This window comes from Ambystoma mexicanum, chromosome 3p, assembly GCF_040938575.1.
Source record: "Ambystoma mexicanum isolate Mex_15411 chromosome 3p, UKY_AmexF1_1, whole genome shotgun sequence".
NCBI lineage: Eukaryota > Metazoa > Chordata > Amphibia > Caudata > Ambystomatidae > Ambystoma > Ambystoma mexicanum.
The window spans coordinates 89,617,985-89,637,732 of NC_090925.1; the positions used below are offsets into that span (position 1 = coordinate 89,617,985).

Here is a 19,748-nt window from a genome sequence, read left to right on the forward strand (position 1 = left end):
GTTAACCTGTGCGCTCCCAAGCATTTAATTCGTTTCTCGATCCGGGAGTGCAGTTCAGAAAGCGATAGCGAATCTGCCCCAACGATGCTTACCGGAAACAGCAGAGGTGCCCGGGCCTGATTCACAGAGGTGTTTTATAATGGTGCAGTCCCGTTGGAAAACCCTCGATGAATCAGGCCCTTACAGAGCAGCAGCTTTCCTCCGGTTCTGTGTGATTACCGCTAGATAAAGTGGCAGCTCATTATTGATGACTGGAGTCATGCAGCAGGGACAGGGGCGCCAGAGGTTGCGAGGGCACATGGCCACCTGCACGGCAGAGACGTGTGCCCTCGCCTGTGGCGTCGCCTCCGGGTCCTGGGGCTGCACCCCGCGGCAGGCAGGCTATAAATAAAAACGAAAACGAAAGAAACCCACCCAGCACTGCAGCAGCGCGCACCAAGCGACGACGGTGGCAGTGCTGCACCGGCGGCCCACCCGCCACCCACACACACACACATGACGACACCCGCCTTGACCCACTAGTACTCACCAAGTCACTGCAGTTGGCCTAGCCTGGCCTTCTTCAGTGGAGTGAGTAGGGCACGGGTCACTGGATGGACTGGAGCAGCAGGAGCTGATCAGGGAACAAGCACACCTGTTTACACGTGCGCAACTAAATCAAAATGGAGGACCACAAGCGTCGCAGCATGCTGTGGCCACACCTCCTCCTCCTCTGATTGGTCAATGGTCAGAGGTCGCAAGAGATTGACAGAAGTCGCTGGCCAATCGGCAGCGGTCGCTCTTGCAACCTCTGGCGACCCCTAAATGACGTCCCTGGGACCTTACCCAACTTTTCGTCCACTAAACAAATGATAAATCAGGCTGCTGTGCGCCGACATTATGTGATAATCCTATCACTTGCCCCATCGCCCTGGCTGACCTGCTTTTGTGGCACTAAATCATATCCCCCGCCCCTGGGCCTGACATCAACAAAGCATTCATATTCCCGGCCTCTCTCCGTGACGTTACTGGGCTGCGTGGCCAAACTCGCCCAGTCGACTTCTACGCGACTTCACACAGAACCTGTAAAACAACACAGATCATCTCACAACACAGCGCGCCACAATTTGGAATATGAAACTGTGGTTTAAAAGCAAACAGCAAGATTTTATCATTGGTAAAGTACATTTATTTGACGTCAAATGTTTAGAGAATATTCAGCGATTCGCATTTGTCTTCGCTCTCGATCCGCAAAAGTTCATCTTGAGTCACGCCGTGTTGGTTTACGATAAAAGAAGCACTATGGTCGCACTGATAATCGCAAAGGCTGTTCCAACAACAAGGCACTACCCCACCGTAATGGTTGGTATGTTGCTTCTAGCAGCTAGTACCGCGTAAGGGCCTATTGGTCCTTGCCGATCGTCCCATAAAATGGTCAGGCTGGTGAAGTTGTTGACATGGAGCTGCACCTGGCAGCTGAAGAACCCGTCGGCCGGGTGTGGAAATGATGGCATTGGCAGTATGGAAGGATGTACCTGTATTAAAAACATAAATTAGTCTCTCCAGCCGATCTTCATTAAAATGATCAATTTCATTTATTGGGCCTGAAACTATTTGCTAGTGAGGATAGTGCAACGGAGTATGTTACGTTATTCCCACTAACCCACCCCCTCTCCTCTGCCTTTTTCAGAGCCGCCTGAGCGCCAGGGGACCACTTCGGCATTGATAGTGCGCGGTACAAAATGCCACATTGAACGAACAAGTCCAACTTAACCGGCCTTTAACGCTACGCTATTGTTAATATATTCCGGGATAAAATCATCTAAAGGGTTACTTACATTAGATTTGCATTTTCCATTGTCTAGGCGTAATGCAGCCCCTAAATACCACTCCGTCTGTGCCAAATATCTTTCTTATAGTGAACAAACATGAAAATCGGTCTCGTTTCTGAAATTTCATCCTTACCATCTCTTACGTTATTGCACCCCTCCTTCAAAAGAAGTCTTTAGGTACGGTGCCTGTCTGTCAAACAAAAAAAACAATAGAACCTTATACTGCGAGTCGTGGGCCACTCCGGCCCGCGAGCAATACATCGAAGCAGCTGACCTTCACTGTGAACGTGCATACATTCTTACTTTGCAACATTCTGTGTAAAGCCATCCCTGAGAACTTGAATTCTACACTCCATCTTTGTATATTGTCCGCGTGCTTTGCAGCCCTAGAGAACCATTAATATGGAGATAATTGTCTATTTATGTAAAAGTGAGATTTATCGTTTGTTTAGTGGACGGAAGGTCGGGTCAGGTCCATAGCAAATTTTACTACGATCGACCGATTTATGTTTAAAAACACATGGCCGACCCGTAGGGACAATAAAAATTTAGGACCGGAAATACCATTTAATTGTACTGCATATGAAATGACAGATGTCCACTCATTATGGTACTTTTCAAAGGTGTTGTATTTTCGATAAACCAGGTAAGAAAGTGCATTGGGTAGGTAAGCTGTACACCCGTGCCCACCCACCACCCAAACGTACACACCCCCAACCAGGCCCCAAACAACTAACCCCCTAATGGACCTCCCCCACCACCCAAACGTACCCACCCCCCTACCCCCATGGTGTCCCCAAATGTCATGTTGACTGGCATCCCCACATGCCACTATTTGCAGGTGCGCTTAAGCTGAGCCGTGTCCTTGCTGGCGGCTCCAGTCACCTGACTAGAATGCCTCCGTGTCCTGGCAGTGGCAGAACTGGATGGGGTGGTGCTGGCTGAGGTGACTGTCGGTGTGACTGTGGGCAAGCGCCCTTGAAACGCCTGCTGGGCTACCAACATTGACTGAGCAATTCTGGATTGCACACTGTTCCCTTCCCTGACATGGCGTGCCAGGGTGACAATGGTGGCTGCAAATCGTCCAATCGACCTGAAGAGCCGCTGCACCGACGTAGCATTACTCTCACGCTGAAGCCTGGCCTCCTCCCGCTGATGCACGGTCTCCTCACGCTGCAGCCTGGCCTCCTCCAGCTGACTTTCCACCAGCTGCGTCAGGGTGGCCTGTTGTTGCTCAAAGTGCTGCAAGTGTGTACTGAGCTCAGCCATGGAGGGAGTTGGGGAGCGCATGGGGCTGTGCAGATCTTGGGGGCTGAACTGTAGGCCATGGATGGGTGACACATCATCCAGTTTGTCCCCCTCACCCTGTTGTACTGCTTCGGGCTGCATGGCCGGCCCACTTCCATCACTTGATGCAGCCTCCTCAGCTGTGCAGATGGGCTGCGAATCATCATCCGGGGCTAGGGTGGGTGCCTGCATGGGGATGGTGGCGTATGCTGGTGTGCCTGATGTAGCCGGTGTGCCTGATGTAGCCGGTGTGCCTGAAGTAGCCAGTGTGCCTAATGCAGCGGTCCTTGTGTGCTGGAGCAGCTAGCATCATCCTCCTGGGCAGAAGTGCTGAGTTCGGCGCATGCAGGTGCCGCTGCGTTGCCTCTTGGCCGTCGCTGTCACTTGTCTCGACTGTGGGGATACAGAGGGCATGCTGTTAGTTGTGTGATGTTACTAGATGTGTCCATCACATGCATCCAACATAATAATCCATGACCACTTGCATGTACACACTTGTGACTATTGATGCACTCAGGTGTGTGTGTGTCTGCTTTCAGTCAGGCACGCACTGTGTGCATTTCCAGGGTTCATGCTTTGGGGATGTGTTACTTGTCATCTGGCCAGTCAGTGGGTCCATTGGGTCACTCCTGCCCTGTTGGGGGGGCATTGTGAGTGGGTCCATTGGGTCACTCCTGCCCTGTTGGGGGGGGGATTGTGAGTTGGTCCATTGGGTCACTCCCATTCACACTTATGGCTTTGTACTATGTGCACTTACCAGCATGTGCAGGTGGGCTCACTCCTGCCTCTGCCTCTCCTATGCCGTGGATGCCTTCGAGGTGCATGACACTGCTGCAGCGCTCCTCCCACGGTTGCAACTTGAGAGGGGATGCAGGGCCTCCACTAGTGCCAGTGCTGTGTTGGCGCCGTGCAGTCATGAGGTTGCACACCCGGAGCCTGAGGTCATCCCACCTCTTATGGCAGTCCTTCACAGAGCGTGTGGTCACACCGACCGCTGTGCACTTGCGTGCTGCCTCCGCCCACACCTCCTTGCGCCGTTGCTGAGTAGCGCGCCACTGGTCTGCACTAAAGAGCATTTCCGCATGCTCATCAATGTGGTCCACCAGAACTGTGAGCTCAGCCTCACTAAAGTGCGGCTTTCGCTGTCTGCGTGCTGGTATCCTGGATGCCATTCGATGAGTTGTCAGTCTCAGGGAGGTAATCTGACCTGTGGTGTCTGAGGATGGCAGTGGATTGTGCTTTGTATAATGGCCGCCTCTCTGTTTCCATTTTATTCCCGCGGTCATGCTGTTTCCGCTTCGGTGTTTGTGTTTCCGCTTCCGGTGTTTCCGTGTCGGCGGGGGCGGACACAGGTTTAGCACCGTTTTCTGTGGCTTAAAGTCCATGTGCGTGGGTGTTTATATGACGGCGGTGACTCTATTTCTGCCTCGTTGTGTTGCGCGCAACCCAAGTGCCGTAATCGGCCCTTATTTCCGCAACCTTGCGGTCGCGGAAGTGGAGTAACCGTCATCACGGAATCACCGGATTCAGGCACAGCCGACTCGTAATGAGGCCCATTGTCAACAGAGGAAACAAAAGTTATAAGAAGGAGGGAAGATAAGGGCAAGCCTTGGAGGAGGAAAGGGATTCACCCTAGCTCCTCGAAACAGAACACATTACCTTATTCAAGGAAGAAGCTGGAGCCACGCCAGTTGTTCCTGGTAGTTTCCTGCAGACCTATGGTTCCTGGAACTTCGGCAAGAAGGAGGGCATCTGGAGGGGTCTGCACCACACAGGGATGAAGCCAGCAGTAGCGACAGTGAATAAAAGGTGCACTCCTTAAAAAAAGGAGAGGCACTTCAGATGGCTATCCGGACCACTACAGCAGTGTGCAGCGATTTCGACCACAAAGAGGATCCTCTGGCTATCGAAGAGGAGCTGGTTATCCCCATCAGGCTCAAGGGAAGAAGACTCCGGACTGGATCTTCTCTGGTCGTCGAAGGGTAGATAGCTCAGGACTGCAGTAGGGCTTCACCGAGACGGGATAGTTGCAGCAGCCATCTTCTTCTCCGCTTCTCTTCGGTTCCCTGTAGTTCCAGTGGCGACTCTGACTTCCAGCCCAATAATCCTGCCTTTTATGCGAAAATACCCCATTCACACACCCTGGCTGTCAATCACGCAGCAAGGGGGTTGTCCAGCAGTCACAACCACCTCAGCCAATCATGGCAAAGTACAACTTGGGTTTCCTAGGATACCCTGTGCAGGGGGTGACTACACCCCTCCCTCACATTCAGCCCACCTAGACACCCAGGCGCCTAGAGGAGGGTTTTTTGGAAGAAGCCCACCAAAAGACAGTGAACAAAGAAGGCAAACCTCATTTGCCGTGCAAAGTAAAACACAAGAAGGACTTTAACAAAAAGAAATGGCAAATAAACCCAACCGGAGCCAAAAGAAAGAGTATTTGGTCAAGCGGGTTTATGTTTGAGGCTAATATAATAGCCTAAAATAATACCACGTTTATATACTATAATCGCGGTAGATACCACTGCCACCAGCCAAGTCTAAATGTTAAAAGAGCGAAAAAATGCGCTAAGGGGTACAGATAAAAAGGGCTAAGGATTAACCCTTTCCAGTACTCCATGTAAGATGTGGTGTACTGGATCTGTGGTTATTTGACTAAGTAAAATAAATGGCAACCTTAAAGAAGGGGGCTACTGAAGTGGTGTACTCCAGAGTCCACAATCACAAAAACAGATGAAATACACATGGCAAAACACAGGCAAGAGTGGGAAAAAGAGGTACACTCTTACCAAGTGAAAAAAATAGAATCCAGAAATCCAGCAAAGTTGCTGGGGGACTCACTAGGTAAGGGAAATTAGCCATTGAATGAGAATTCTCCCTAACAGCCATCACTGGTAGTGCCCAAGAAGGACAAAAAGTAGATGACTTCCTGAAGATGTACACTTACATGAAAAAGAAAAGGGCAGTGGGAGTGGAAGAAAAGGGAAGAAAGAAACCGTCTGTGGAAGTGAGTAGATTGAAGAGAGAAACCTATTTCTCATGATATGATATGATATGGCATTTATAACAAGTGTTTCAAGGCACGACAAGGCAAGGGTGGGGGAACAGAGGTAAGACAAAGACAATGATCTTACTAGGCCAGGTGACATTGAGATCGCGCAAGTGCAGGGGAGGCGGGGAGGGTAAGTGCAGGGGGAAGGGAAAGGGCTCAGCGCAGGATCAACAGTAAAGAATAAATAAAGTAAATAAAACAATAGGTAAAAGTGTGTCCAGCTAGTGGCAAGTGCAGGGGGAAGTGCAGACATCAAGACTCAAGTGCTTGTGCTTGGGGAATGTAAGGATACAGAAACTGCCCCAAGTGCAAGGATTGCCCAGGAGGCAGTGCAGGTATGCAGCTGGGAGGAAAGGGGACCTGGGCCCGAGACCAGAGCGTAGCCAGGTGACCAGTGGAGTTTTAGTCAGGAGTTCAGCAGGGGAGAGAAATCAGAAGCAAAGAGGAAGGTCTTGGGGTTCTTCCAGAACCGTAGATGGTTCTCCTCAAGTTTCAGGGAGGCAGGGAGATTGTTCCAGAGGGTGGGCCCAGTTGAATAAAGAGATCTACCCTCCAACTTGTTGCTTGGAGAAGCGACTGACCCTGAGGGAGTTGGAGGCAGATGTGTGAAGATATTTAGGAAGAGAGAGTTGGAGGTATTGGGGCCCCAGAAGACCTTGTGGACAATGCAGAGAGGTTGCAGACATTTCAGTCCTGGACAGATACGATCCCTCGGCTTGAGGCCAAGGGCAAGTCTTGCAGTCCCATTCTGGATATGTTGCAGAGAGCAGAGAGTAGAAGCAGGCAGATTTAGAAAGAGGCTGTTGCAGTAGTCCAGCCTAGAGAGAATCAGAGCTCTGGAGACAGTGAGCTTCTGGGGGAAGGACAGGAAAGGAAGAATACCTCTGAGGAGGTACAGCTGGTAGTGTCACTTCTTAGTGTAATCAGAGATGTGAGGAGAGAAGGAAAGACTGGAGTCGAAGATGACCCCAAGGTTTTTAGCCTCACAGGTGGGAGAAGGAAGAGGGCCAAGAGAGGCCGGCCAGAGAATGACAGGAAAGGAGGGAGCAGGTGTGACGATGAGGAAATTCTCTGTCTTACTGGTATTAAGGCAGAGATCGTCGGCAGCACACCACTCCTGGATAGTGGACAGACAGTCAGAGATGAGAGAAGGAGAAAAGGTGGTGGAAGGGAGCCTGAAAATGAGCTGAGTGTCATCTGCATAGCACTGAAAGTTGGGGCATGGAGTGGCAATGCGGTGTGCATGAAGTGCCAGGTATTGGTTTACCAGGCAAGGAGAGGTTTGACCCCTGGGGAACACCACAGGTAGAGAAAGAGATAGAGGAAAGGAAGGACCCAAGTTGGACCTGGGAGGATCGACCGGAGACAAAAGAGGTCAGCCAAAGCCAGGGCCTGATCGGTGAAACCCAGGTTATCACATAGATGGTTGAGAAAGAATGGCATGATTGACCGTGCCAAGGGCAGAAGAGAGATCAAGTAAGATGAGGACACAGGGGGTATTGGAGTCAAGGTTGGAGAGCAGGTCTTCACAGATGTTCAGGAGAGCAGTTTTTCTGGCAGCTCTGAAGCCATACTGATGGTCATGGAGACAACCAACCAATTCAGTTTGAAAATTAATCTGGGAGATGGCCAGCTTTTTCAGGAGTTTGCCCAGGAGAGGAGTGATGGAGATTGAGTGGTAGTTAGCAGGGCAGGAAGGGTCTGCAGAGGGTTTTTTAAGAAAAGGGTGCACAGGGGAGTGCTTCAGGGGTGATGGGAAGACTCCTGCGGCCAAGGAGTGGTTGCAGAAATCAGCCAAAGCAGGAGCAAGGGTGTCAATGTGTGTTTTAGAGGAACAGGGGAGAACCTGTTTTGAGGAGACTTTCATAGATCGGTTTTGTCTAGAATCCTCATCTGTGGGGGCACAAGGGAAAGGCAGAGAAGGAGGGAGGAGAGGTGGCCAAAGAAGGGCCAGAGGACGATATGTGACGATATGTGAGTAGAGGTAGGAAGAGGAGAGGAAGAGAGAGAGAGGACAGGATGTCCTGAGTTTAAGAGATGAAATTAGAAGCCAAGGCCATGCAGAGGGCATGGGAGGGGATAGGAGAGGTAAAGACTGCAGCAGGATTGGCCAGCTCCTTGCAGATTCTAAAGAGTTCAGCTGAGTTGTTGGAAGCCGCAGAGATGCAGGCTTGGATGAGGGATATCATCTTTGTTTGAACAGAGAGCTGGTCAGAAGTCAGAAGCTTCTCTAGATGAAGTTCAACCTGTTTCAGCAGGACAGAAATATTTTTCGTGTCAGTGGTTCCAGCAGTTCAGACATATACAAATGCGAAATGGCTGTAAATAAACAAGTGGGAGCTAATGCTGACAATAAACTCTGCAGTAAATGGCTTCAACTCAATAAAAGAAGAGCTCAGAACAGTAAGGTTGGTGACACGCCAAAACAGGTATTTTCTGGACCTTCTCACAGCAATGAAAAAATTGGGAGTTCCTGTTTTACATTCGCACCTGCGACTGGCGGAGAGAATGTCACACAGATGGAAGCAGTGACGCCACTGTCTAAGATGCATGCCAAAATGGAGGAAGAAGCCAAAGGGACAGGAAAAGATGAAAGCTGGATAGCATACCTCTGGTCATGGATGCCGTCACGGATGGCAAACGGACTGAAAGTATTACTAGGAGCACTAATACTAGTACTAGTAGGACTATTTGTGATAAAGTTCTACATTACCCAAAGCCGCAAAACGACAGAGAAATCGATAGGGATGAAGGTGATGATGGATGTGAATATTGGAGGAGGAAAGGAAAAGAGTGTAAAAAAGAGATATCTAGAGAACAAGAATAAGGGAATGTTCCCTGTTCCCAACGGAGACGGTAATGTTTGGCAATCCATTCAACAACAAGATGTATGGGGGAAAATGGGTATTGTGTTACCAAGAAGGAGAATGTAGTTACTTGACCTGGAGTTTTGACGATCGTGCAAATTACTATGGACATCTCGGAGGAGTGATACGAATATGGCTACCAAGAACAAGGTGACAAGGTATGACGAGGAGTGGCTAATGTTACCGTTAATGTTAAAGGATGTTTGTACCACACATTATCACAAACGGAGTGGTCCCCTGGTGCTCTGGTAGATCTGAAAGTGGGGTATGTTAGGGAATGTTAGTAGGATACAGTTTGGTGAAGAGCAAGGGAGCTGTGATGTACAGTTGGCAGCTTCAGTTCTGTTAACACCGTTCACTGAGCTTTTTGGTGTGGTATAAGGTCTGAGTCTGTCGTGTGCTGTTCTGTAAGGGTCTGCATGGTCTGTTTGTTTTGCAGTGTGGTGAAGTGCATGCGGGTTGCTGCGGTTTAAGAGGTTTGGTTGTGTTTAGTTCGGGTGTGAGATGTGTTTGAAGAGGGGTGGTACGTTTTTGTAGGGTTAGTTGGTAGCATTGTTGTCCCGAGAAATGCACGCTCCTATTGTGTGTCTTTTTGGGATTTAGACAAGGTTGTCTTCCTTTCAGTGATCTAGTTTCAACATGATAAGACAGGATAAGGCTGTTTGATTTCTTTCTCATTATTTTAAGTTAGCTAGTGTTTGCATTTCTATCTTTGTTTTTTGGCCAGTGTCTACATCCCCTAAATTCAAACTAGCAAACTACTCCTCTTGGATCAATCTACTTGTGACCTACACCCATACCCAATGCCCAATGCACTGTCTGAGTGGGTAAGGTTGGTAGTTTAGCCTTTTGTGTTAGTGTTGTTTGCTATTGTTCTGTCCCGATAGGGTTGTCGCTCATGGTCGGTTCCACCTGGCATTGTCTCTCTTGTTCTTGTCCAGTTTCCCTTTGTCGGTTCTAGGTGTTTTCTGTGCTGTCATAGATTCTGTCAGCATGTTCTTTTGTATTTCCTGTTCAATTGTTTTAGTTGTTTCTGTCTGGTTCTGAGGTGTTGACGAGCCAGGTTTTTAGTAGTTTTCAAAATTTTAGGTGGTCTTTGGTGTTTCTTATTCCTTTCGGGAGGTTGTTCCAGGTTTTTGCCCCCAGGTGGGAGAACGAGGAGCCCCTTAGTTTTTTCCTTCTGTATGGTTTTGGTTCCAGGCGGATTTCATTGCTTCATCTGAGGAGTCTCATTGGATTGTAGATGGTTATTGTCTTTTGTAGGAATTCTGCTCCCTGTCCGTTGATTTCCCTGTGTGTTATGCACATGGTTTTGAATGTGATATGTTGTTAGATTGGAAGCCATTGTAACATTGGTTGACAGGTCGACCAGACACAGGACTGATGAGTGGGTCCCAGGAATGCCCCTCTTCACCCCCATGAACATGACATGCCGAAGAGTCAAGTACGCTCAAAGTCATTCATACATTTTCAGACGCATCCCAAGTGCACCACTGGCTGACACAAATGCAGGGAGGTTTCCCCTCAGACAACCATTCCAAACTTGCCCAGTGCATATACTTCCAGATTCAGAGAACCTGACAGAGATCTTGGACCTGTATACTATAATGGACGGTATTGATTAAGTGCAGAGAAGCCACTGTGCTGACGTCATTAGTGACACCACGACGTAGCAGCGTTAGCCATGAAGAAAACTTGCAGACATGCACAGCTTACACAAACACACGCTCCCATACATGAAGAACATGCTTATAGAGTTCTTTACATAGGGGACAGATGCATATACATACTATCACGCTTTTATTATGTTTCTCATTAGCCAAATGCAGTAACATGGAAACGCAAGGCAACAAGAGATCCTGAGAAAACTTGCAGATGTTTATGGCAACTGCCCTGTGGGACTACAGAAGTATATAAGGGGCCTGCTAGCACCATGTATGACTAATGTCTAGGAAACATAGCACAGCATGAGCAGGTAGAAATCATATTATAAGTCTAAGGAAAATTACAGAAGGCCTCAAGCCACAGAACACCAGACAAGAGTAACAGGCTCGGGCTGCACTAAGCACAGACCGAGCTCACAGCCAAGTTCAGAGATAAACAGTCACATTCCAAGCTCCAGACAACAAAGGGGCCAGCTACAGGACAATGGAATAGATCTCCATGAATGCAGATCCATGAGCTCAATTTTGTGGTCCACAACCACATGATGCGGCCGAACTACTCAATGGGCATTCACCTGTGGTGGGACGACGAGCAGTTCTCAGCAACCAAGACGAGAAGTGAAACAAGTGTTGTAATGGGGAGGGCTAAAGATCTGGCCGTACCGGCATGGCGGTAATAACATGTCCGGCTTGGCACCAACCCGCAAATAGCAGACGATCAAGAGTGCGTGAGCGTGCGCATCCCTGCATGTCGGTAACGGCCGTACCGGCATGCCGGTAACGACCCCCAAACCCTCAGACAGCGGCATCGACGAATACGCACAGAACGGCTCCGCCCTCAGCAACCCCTAAATACTGTTACCATTATTAACATAGTGCAAATAACGGGTGTGTTAATACCGGACCCAGAAGTAACGTCATTACGCCGGAACGGGAAATGCCATGGTGGCCATCTTTAAAAATACAATCCATTGCCATCCTCCACCTACAGGACCCTCTACACCCCAACTCCCAGGCCACCATGGACAACATGTCGAAGACCACCCGGAGAGGCATGGCCCGCCTGCGCAAACCACGTTTTACGGACGATGAGCTGAACATGTTGGCCGACACCCTTGTGGCAAATGCTGAAGTGGTGTTCTACAACGACCTCAGGCGTCCAGCCCAGCTCAAGAAAAAGGCCATCTGGGAAGAAATTGCCCAGAAAGTAAGTGCAGTTGGCACCACCGCACACACAGTGTGTGATTGCAAAAAACGTTGGGACGGCCTCTGGCTGAGAGTCCAGCACATATTGTCATCTAATCGGAGCCAGGGGATGGCAACAGGAGGAGGACCACACTCCCCACTGAAATTGGCCAGATGGGAGGAGACCTGCAGCTCCATCATAGACGTGGAGTCCATCGAAGGCGTCGGTGACGCAGAGTTTGGCGTGCCAACATCGGCAGATGAAGGTGAGTGTCTCTACTGAAACAGTAAAAATAATCAAAATCATTCTCCCCCAAATGTGGCTGCTACACCAGCCAACAAATGGGCCATCATGCACACCTACACATATCCATGTACACATTCTGGGTCTACCACCATCCCATCCCAATGCATGTTGCGGTCATACACAAAAACACACACAAGACACATTTTATGGGCATGTGCCACCCAGTACGACCCTCCCAAAACACATCAATGTCCAACTGCACCCAACAATGCGTACATGTGGACACGACTACGCTATCAAAATCCACTCTTCAACATTGCATGTACACAGTCCCCTACAACGCCACAAATGCAACTGATCAGATGGCGCCACATGGGAAATGACTAATGCATGCACAATGCAAGCGGAACAATCACTGATGTCCTGCCACTCTCTGTCCCCCACAGGTACGGATGCTGACAGTGACGAAGCGCAAGGGAGTGCACAATGCACAACACCAGCCAAAAGGCCTAGGAGGCGATCTGATGGCACAGGTCCATCAATCTCAAGTGGACCAAGGATGGGCCAAGCGGGAAGCGGGCCAAGAACCGGTGCAAAAACAGCACCACAGACAAGCACACAGGACGAGCTGACACCTGCATCCATTGTCACACCATCCACACTGGCTGAGGTCACAGTAGGCATGGAGGAAGGCACACATTCTGCTGCTGCCAGCACAATTGGTGAGATGGCTGCATCGGCAGATCATAGCGTGGATGAGATAGCTGAGCCGGACAATGAGGGCGATGCAGGACTTGTCCACTCAGACACTGTAGTGCACACACCAAGCCCACTGGCCACCCCGCAGGACACACCTCGGCAGGACTCATCTGACCAGGGCAGCCATGGAGAGTGGTCTCCGGCCACGCACAGCCCCATTATACATGATGTGCCACCATATCACCTACCGAACACAACCCACACTGCCATACGGGACCTAGAGGGACGTCTATCCAGGATGGAGGCCCGGCAGGAGGCCATGCAGGCCTATGTGCACCAGTACCTTGACGAAGGGGTGACAACACGCCGTGTCATCCAGGATAGCACTGCGGCCGTAATCAAGGCCATTAACTCAAGTGCACAGCAAGTGCGTGATGGCTTCAACGCCTTGGGTCAGATCCTGACCAGGATTGCTGACAGCATGGCCCAACAGCAAATCCTGTCCCAGTCATCCGCATCATCCACGCCAGCGAGTTTGAGGCAGACCAGCCCCGTGCGCAGGTCCCTGCGTAGTTCCCGCCGCGCAGAGAACCAACCCCAACCTCCAAAGGGGGCTCAACAGTAGCTGGGCCACCCCGCAGATTCACATTGCCTATTCATCCAGACACATGTCGTGCCATAGTTGACTTTGGGTGTTAGGGGAAGGTGGTCAGGTGGTGGTGGGTGTGGTGTGTAGTTCTGGGGTGTTTGGGGGCTTGGAAGTAGGGTGGGGTAGGTGGGGGTGTGGATTGTTGAATCACGTTGTACTCATTTCTTCACTAATCCACCAGTTGTGTAGCAAACATCAAATGAGTGGACATTGATGATTATTTGTATGTCAATTTATTGCCTCATGGTGATTCGTGTACATGTGCCCACACTCCCAGTGCCCACTGTTCACAACCCATGGCACCCACTGCATCAAAATACAACAGAATGATGGGTCTATGACCATTTGACGCACTGCGCGACCCTCACATGTTTCCCGTCCTGGCCTATGTCCTACGTCTCATCCTTCCTCCCCTTCTACGTCACCAGGTGGTGGCAGCTCCACGTCAGGTGGCAGGGGTATGTTCCGCTGAATGCACATGTTATGCAGCATTGCACATGCTGTGATGATCTTGCCCACCTTCTCAGGCCCGTATATGAGTGCCCCTCCCGACCTGCTGATGCAGCAGAACCGTGCCTTCAAAAGGACAAAGTCTGCTCAATGACAACACGTGTACGTGTATGTGCAGGATTGAAGTATTCCTCGTGCCTGTTCTGCGGGTTCCTGACAGGGGTGAGTAGCCACGGCTTCAGGGGTTATCCAGCATCACCTACATTGGAGCAGAAGGAGGTATGTGTGAGGAAGAGACTCAGTTGACAGGTATGCTCAGCCTGTACATCATTCAAGTTCAAATGCACAATTCTGTCATTTTCAGCCACATCCACATGAATGTCAGCCCTGTACAGTGCATGCCAATCCAAAGAAAGAGCCTTGTGTGACAAATGCGTTATGTTCCAGGGTCCTAGTCTATGGAACCACCAGGCCACCCAATGTTTGTCTTGGCTGGGTGCATTTTGCTTGCATATGTGAGGGCTGTTTGTTGGGGTGTGACTTGAGTAACTTACATTCACCCAATCCACCTGACCCCATGGCCCAGAGGACATTCCCCTTGCATATGCATGAACCCCCCCAATCCATCTGACCCCATGGCCCAGAGGACATTCCCTTGCATATGCATGAACCCCCCCAATCCATCTGACCCCATGGCCCAGAGGACATTTCCCTTGCATATGCATGATCCCCCCAATCCATCTGACCCCATGGCCCAGAGGACATTCCCCTTGCATATGCATGAACCCCCCCAATCCATCTGACCCCATGGCCCAGAGGACATTCCCCTTGCATATGCATGAACCCCCCCAATCCATCTGACCCCATGGCCCAAAGGACATTCCCCTTGCATATGCATGAACCCCCCCAATCCATCTGACCCCATGGCCCAGAGGACATTCCCCTTGCATATGCATGAACCCCCCCCAAACCATCTGACCCCATGGCCCAGAGGACATTCCCCTTGCATATGCATGAACCCGCCCAATCCATCTGACCCCATGGCCCAGAGGACATTCCCCTTGCATATGCATGAACCCCCAATCCATCTGACCCCATGGCCCAGAGGACATTCCCCTTGCATATGCATGAACCCCCCAAACCATCTGACCCCATGGCCCAGAGGACATTCCCCTTGCATATGCATGAACACCCCCAATCCATCTGACCCCATGGCCCAGAGGACATTCCCCTTGCATATGCATGAACCCCACCCAATCCATCTGACCCCATGGCCCAGAGGACATTCCCCTTGCATATGCATGATCCCCCCCAATCCATCTGATCCCATGGCCCAGAGGACATTCCCCTTGCATATGCATGAACCCCCCCAATCCATCTGACCCCATGGCCCAGAGGACATTCCCCTTGCATATGCATGAACCCCCCCAATCCATCTGACCCCATGGCCCAGAGGACATTCCCCTTGCATATGCATGAACCCCCCCCAATCCATCTGACCCCATGGCCCAGAGGACATTCCCCTTGCACATGCATGAACCCCCCCAATCCATCTGACCCCATGGCCCAGAGGACATTCCCCTTGCATATGCATGAACCCCCCCCAATCCATCTGACCCCATGGCCCAGAGGACATTACCCTTGCATATGCATGAATCCCCCCAATCCATCTGAGCGCATGGTCCAGAGGACATTCCCCTTGCATATGCATGAACCCCCCCATCCATCTGACCCCTGGCCCCGAGGGCAGACTCCCCCAACAGCCAGCCATTTCGTACAATGTCTCCTTCCATGTAGCGGGGTAGTGAGGAGTTCCACAGCACCATGGCATCATGCGTGGATCCTGGGTATCTGGCACAGCAATGTGTTATGATGTGGCTGGCATCACACACCATCTGTACATTGATTGAATGGTATAGCTTCCGATTGCGATACACTGCCTCCACAGCATGTGGGACTATCAACTCAGTCGAGTGCACCAATTACATTGGGCATGCCTGCCAGTGCATGGAATGCTATCTTGGTGGCATTTGCCTCCTGTGGTGTCCTTGGTAGGGAAATGTGGGCACTTGCAGCTTCAGTAGTGCATCCAGCACTTGGTTTAACACAACAGAGAAGCATGATTGCGACATGCCATGTATTTGGCCCATTGTGTGTTGGTAAGTGCCAGTGGCCAGGAATTGGAGCACTGATGCCACCTTCAGCAGAGGGGGGATGGCTGACCGGATGTTGATCAGGCTGACGAAGTCATCCTGTATTAATTGTAATATGTCTGTGATGGTGTCCCTGTCCAGCCGGTACAGGGTGTGCATCTGTGCTGGGGTTAAATCAAATGGATTCGCACTTATACGCTGAATTGATGGCTGTCTGTGGGGAACGACTACCTGCACTGGTGAAATTTTTTCTGGGCCTGTCTCACTCTCCTTCTCCTCCTGCGTCTCCTTTGTGTTGCCTGTTGTACTGCCTGCTCAAGGAGTAGCAGTGCAGGCATGTCCTCTAGCCCCAGTATGGCAAGTACAAGTGGTAGCATTTTGCCTTGGAAAGGGGTGTGGTGTGTGGGTGTGCTCATTTTGTGCTGTCCCTGACTCCATTGCCTCCACCTGTGCCGATTGTGTGTACCTCTGTCTCTTGGTTACACAGCAGTTTGCTGTTTAAGGGTGGTCTGCGATGCCGGTATTGCCGGCATCTTGGTGGCCCTTCTTACCGGCTTCTCAATGCCGGTATGTACATATCCGTGCGACTCGTGGTGTTCCCCTTCTTTGTGGGATGCCGATATTTAGGCCTCCCCATATGCACGCGTGCACACATGCCGGTACGGTGGTACACGGCCATAGCGGGTCCTTCAAGATGCCTGTGGCTACGGCACCTAAGGTCATGATATGCCGGACAGGTAATGGATGCCGGTATTGCCTTACCAGTACCGCTCTTACCGGAGCGCCAACCTTGTGATGAGGGCCATAGTCATTTCACATCACCTTAAAGAGGTGCACAGAGTGCTGAGAACCAAACTGGGTCCCAGGCCTGGGGAGACCAGATCCAGCCAATCACGAGACAAAAATCCACTGGTGGATGGCAAATCGCAAAGGCCAATGGTAAGCCTACGACCCTGCAACATTGTAATAGATAGTCTTTGGGGACACGGTAGGTCAGCCACCTGACATGCAAGGACCAGTAGAATAACCTCCATATGGGCAAGCTGTAGGTGTTACTACTTTCAGCACCATGTTAGAAATGGGGATAGGTTTTTGGGGCAGGGCCCAGGTGATGATAACATGTAGCAACAAAAGTGTGAAACGCATCTTGGACAATTGAGATCTACTGGAGAATTTTGATTGTACTGTGTGATCCCTATCTGGGTTTTGTAATAAACAACAGTTCTAACTTGCCATTGGCTGAGTGATCCGTTCGTTCTGATGAAAGGGTTGTTGGGCCCTTGGGAGTCGGACCAATCCCCAGATGACCTGTGGCATGCCTGGTATTTACACCAACAATACAATGATACTTCATCAATATGTGAAACTGCAACATGTCAGTGCATTATTTAGATGAATTGCCGTTGCTATATCAAGGATTACTTCAATAATGCATGACAGGTACTGTGTGAATTGTTGGGTAGTACCTCATGTAATGACTCCAATCACACACATTCTGCCTTATCACCCTGGGATAAGGTGCTGGCCAATCAATAGGCTTGGAATGCAGACTGTACTGTCTTGTACAAGCCTGTGTTTTGAGCTGCCTGGGCAACCTCCCCCCCTTTTTCCAGCTCCCCCTTCACCACTTACCACCTGTGTAGATTCCTACGCAGGTTCTCAAGGTGTATTTTATTTAAAGGAAAAAAAAAAGAAACACACCTTTGTTGCGTAGTCTGGCACCATATAGTTGCTGTCGTTGCTGTCAGCGAAGACCGTTTTCCATGTTCATGATGTCGCAGTCATCAACATGGAAAGCAGACTTCACTGACAGCAGCACTACGTAGATTCGAGCCACACCACAGAGATGTGTTTCTCTTTTCTTTTTAACACCATTAGCACCCATGTAGGGAATGACATGGATGCTAATGGCGATATTAATCTCGTTGGCAGGCAGACGCTGTTGGCACCGGCACCGCCACCCTCATTAAGGAACCCTCACTTTGCCCGGGCAATTAACTTGGGCGGTGGGCCATTATCAACAGGGTCTGCCCGCCGCCTCAGTTAATATCGCCTCAGCATGAACCGTTTTAGAATTCACCTCAATGGTCACTATAATTATACATTGTTAATCATATTCAAGATGTCTGGGAAAATAGATAAATAACATTAATACATATGAACTATTGTAACACTGCATTTAAAACTGTATTCGTATTTCTGTGTTAACATGTCTTTGCTATATTGTTGCATTCCACGGCACACATGGGATATTCTTGACACCCCCAATCCCTGATCTTTATTTTTTTCAGCTGGTCCCGAGTTGGGGTATCGCAGCATAACTGCACAAATGAAGGAAGACAACCTGAGCGCATTTGAGGACTTCTTCATAGTGGGCTTTTCAGATCTTCCAAAGCTGCAATTCCCACTTTTTGCTGCATTTTCACTGATTTATCTGATGACTCTTTTGGGAAACCTTCTTATTATAACAACAATTTACTCCAATTCACATCTGCACACTCCTATGTATTTCTTCCTCGTGAATCTGTCCTTCATTGATATCAGCTGCACCACAATTATTTTCCCACCGATGTTGGCCCGAATCTTTCAGAATGGCACACACATGTCACTCACTGAGTGCCTAGTGCAGGCATATTGTTTTATGGTCACATTGGCAACAGAATTTATTCTTCTTGCGGTCATGGCCTACGATCGGTACGTGGCCATCTGCCACCCTTTGCGTTACATGACGATCATGACTAAGGCAGTGTGCATGCGATTAGCTGCTGTAATCTGGGTAGTAGGTTTCGTGACCCCACTATCACACACTGTTTTAGTATCAAAGCTCACTTTCTGTGACTCTCACACAGTCAACCACTTCTTCTGTGAAGTACCTTCCCTGATGAAGCTTTCTTGCAGCAGCACCTATACAATTGAGACAATTACGTACATCTTTGGTGCTGTGGAGTTGATGATGTCATTTCTTCTAGTTATCATATCTTACATCAACATTGTTTCGTCCATCGTCAAAATTAAGTCTAAACGAGGGAGGACCAAAGCCTTCTCTACATGTGCCTCACACCTGACTGTAGTAATTTTGTTCTATGGATCCATCTGCTCGACATATGTGCTACCACCATCAACGTATTCAATGGAAAATAACAAGGTCTTGTCTTTGGTGTACATTGCTATAACTCCAATGTTTAACCCTGTGATATACAGTCTAAAAAATGCTGAGTTCAAAATGGCCCTGATGAAGACAAAAAATAGTGTATAGATTGCAGGAAGAAAGAGAGATTTCAATATTCCAAAGACGGTGAGAAAAAACAGACAATTTGGTAACATAACTGCTGAAAATGAACTGATGATGAATTATGTTATATTAGTACACGGCAAAGTTGGGTACGGGAGCCTTCCAACCAATGTTGATGATCCGAACGGGGTCTTTACCACCTGGTAAAGACCCCGCTCTGAGCCTCCTCAGCATGGGATGCCAACCTCTTCCCTCGCTGGTAATCAGGTAAGTGTGCTGCCCCTTGCATTTTCTTCCCCATACCCCCACCACAACCCTTTTCCACATCTCCAACCCTCTCCCACCCCGATCCCCTTATCTTGCACTGCGTCATCCCTTGTAGGCGCCGGTAACACTAATGTGCCTGGCGCATCCCCTATCCGGCAATGTCCACCATAGAAAGGGAGAAGGGG

The 19,748-nt window shown here is 49.7% G+C and overlaps 1 protein-coding gene across 1 annotated transcript; it reads left to right on the forward strand.

Annotated features, from left to right (window-relative positions):
- Positions 1–18,393: 18,393 nt before the first annotated feature.
- Positions 18,394–19,320, forward strand: LOC138579779 (olfactory receptor 5V1-like). The gene has a single exon (XM_069650011.1). It carries the CDS (start codon positions 18,394–18,396, stop codon positions 19,318–19,320), a length of 927 nt encoding a protein of 308 aa, XP_069506112.1.
- The last annotated feature ends 428 nt before the right edge of the window (positions 19,321–19,748 follow it).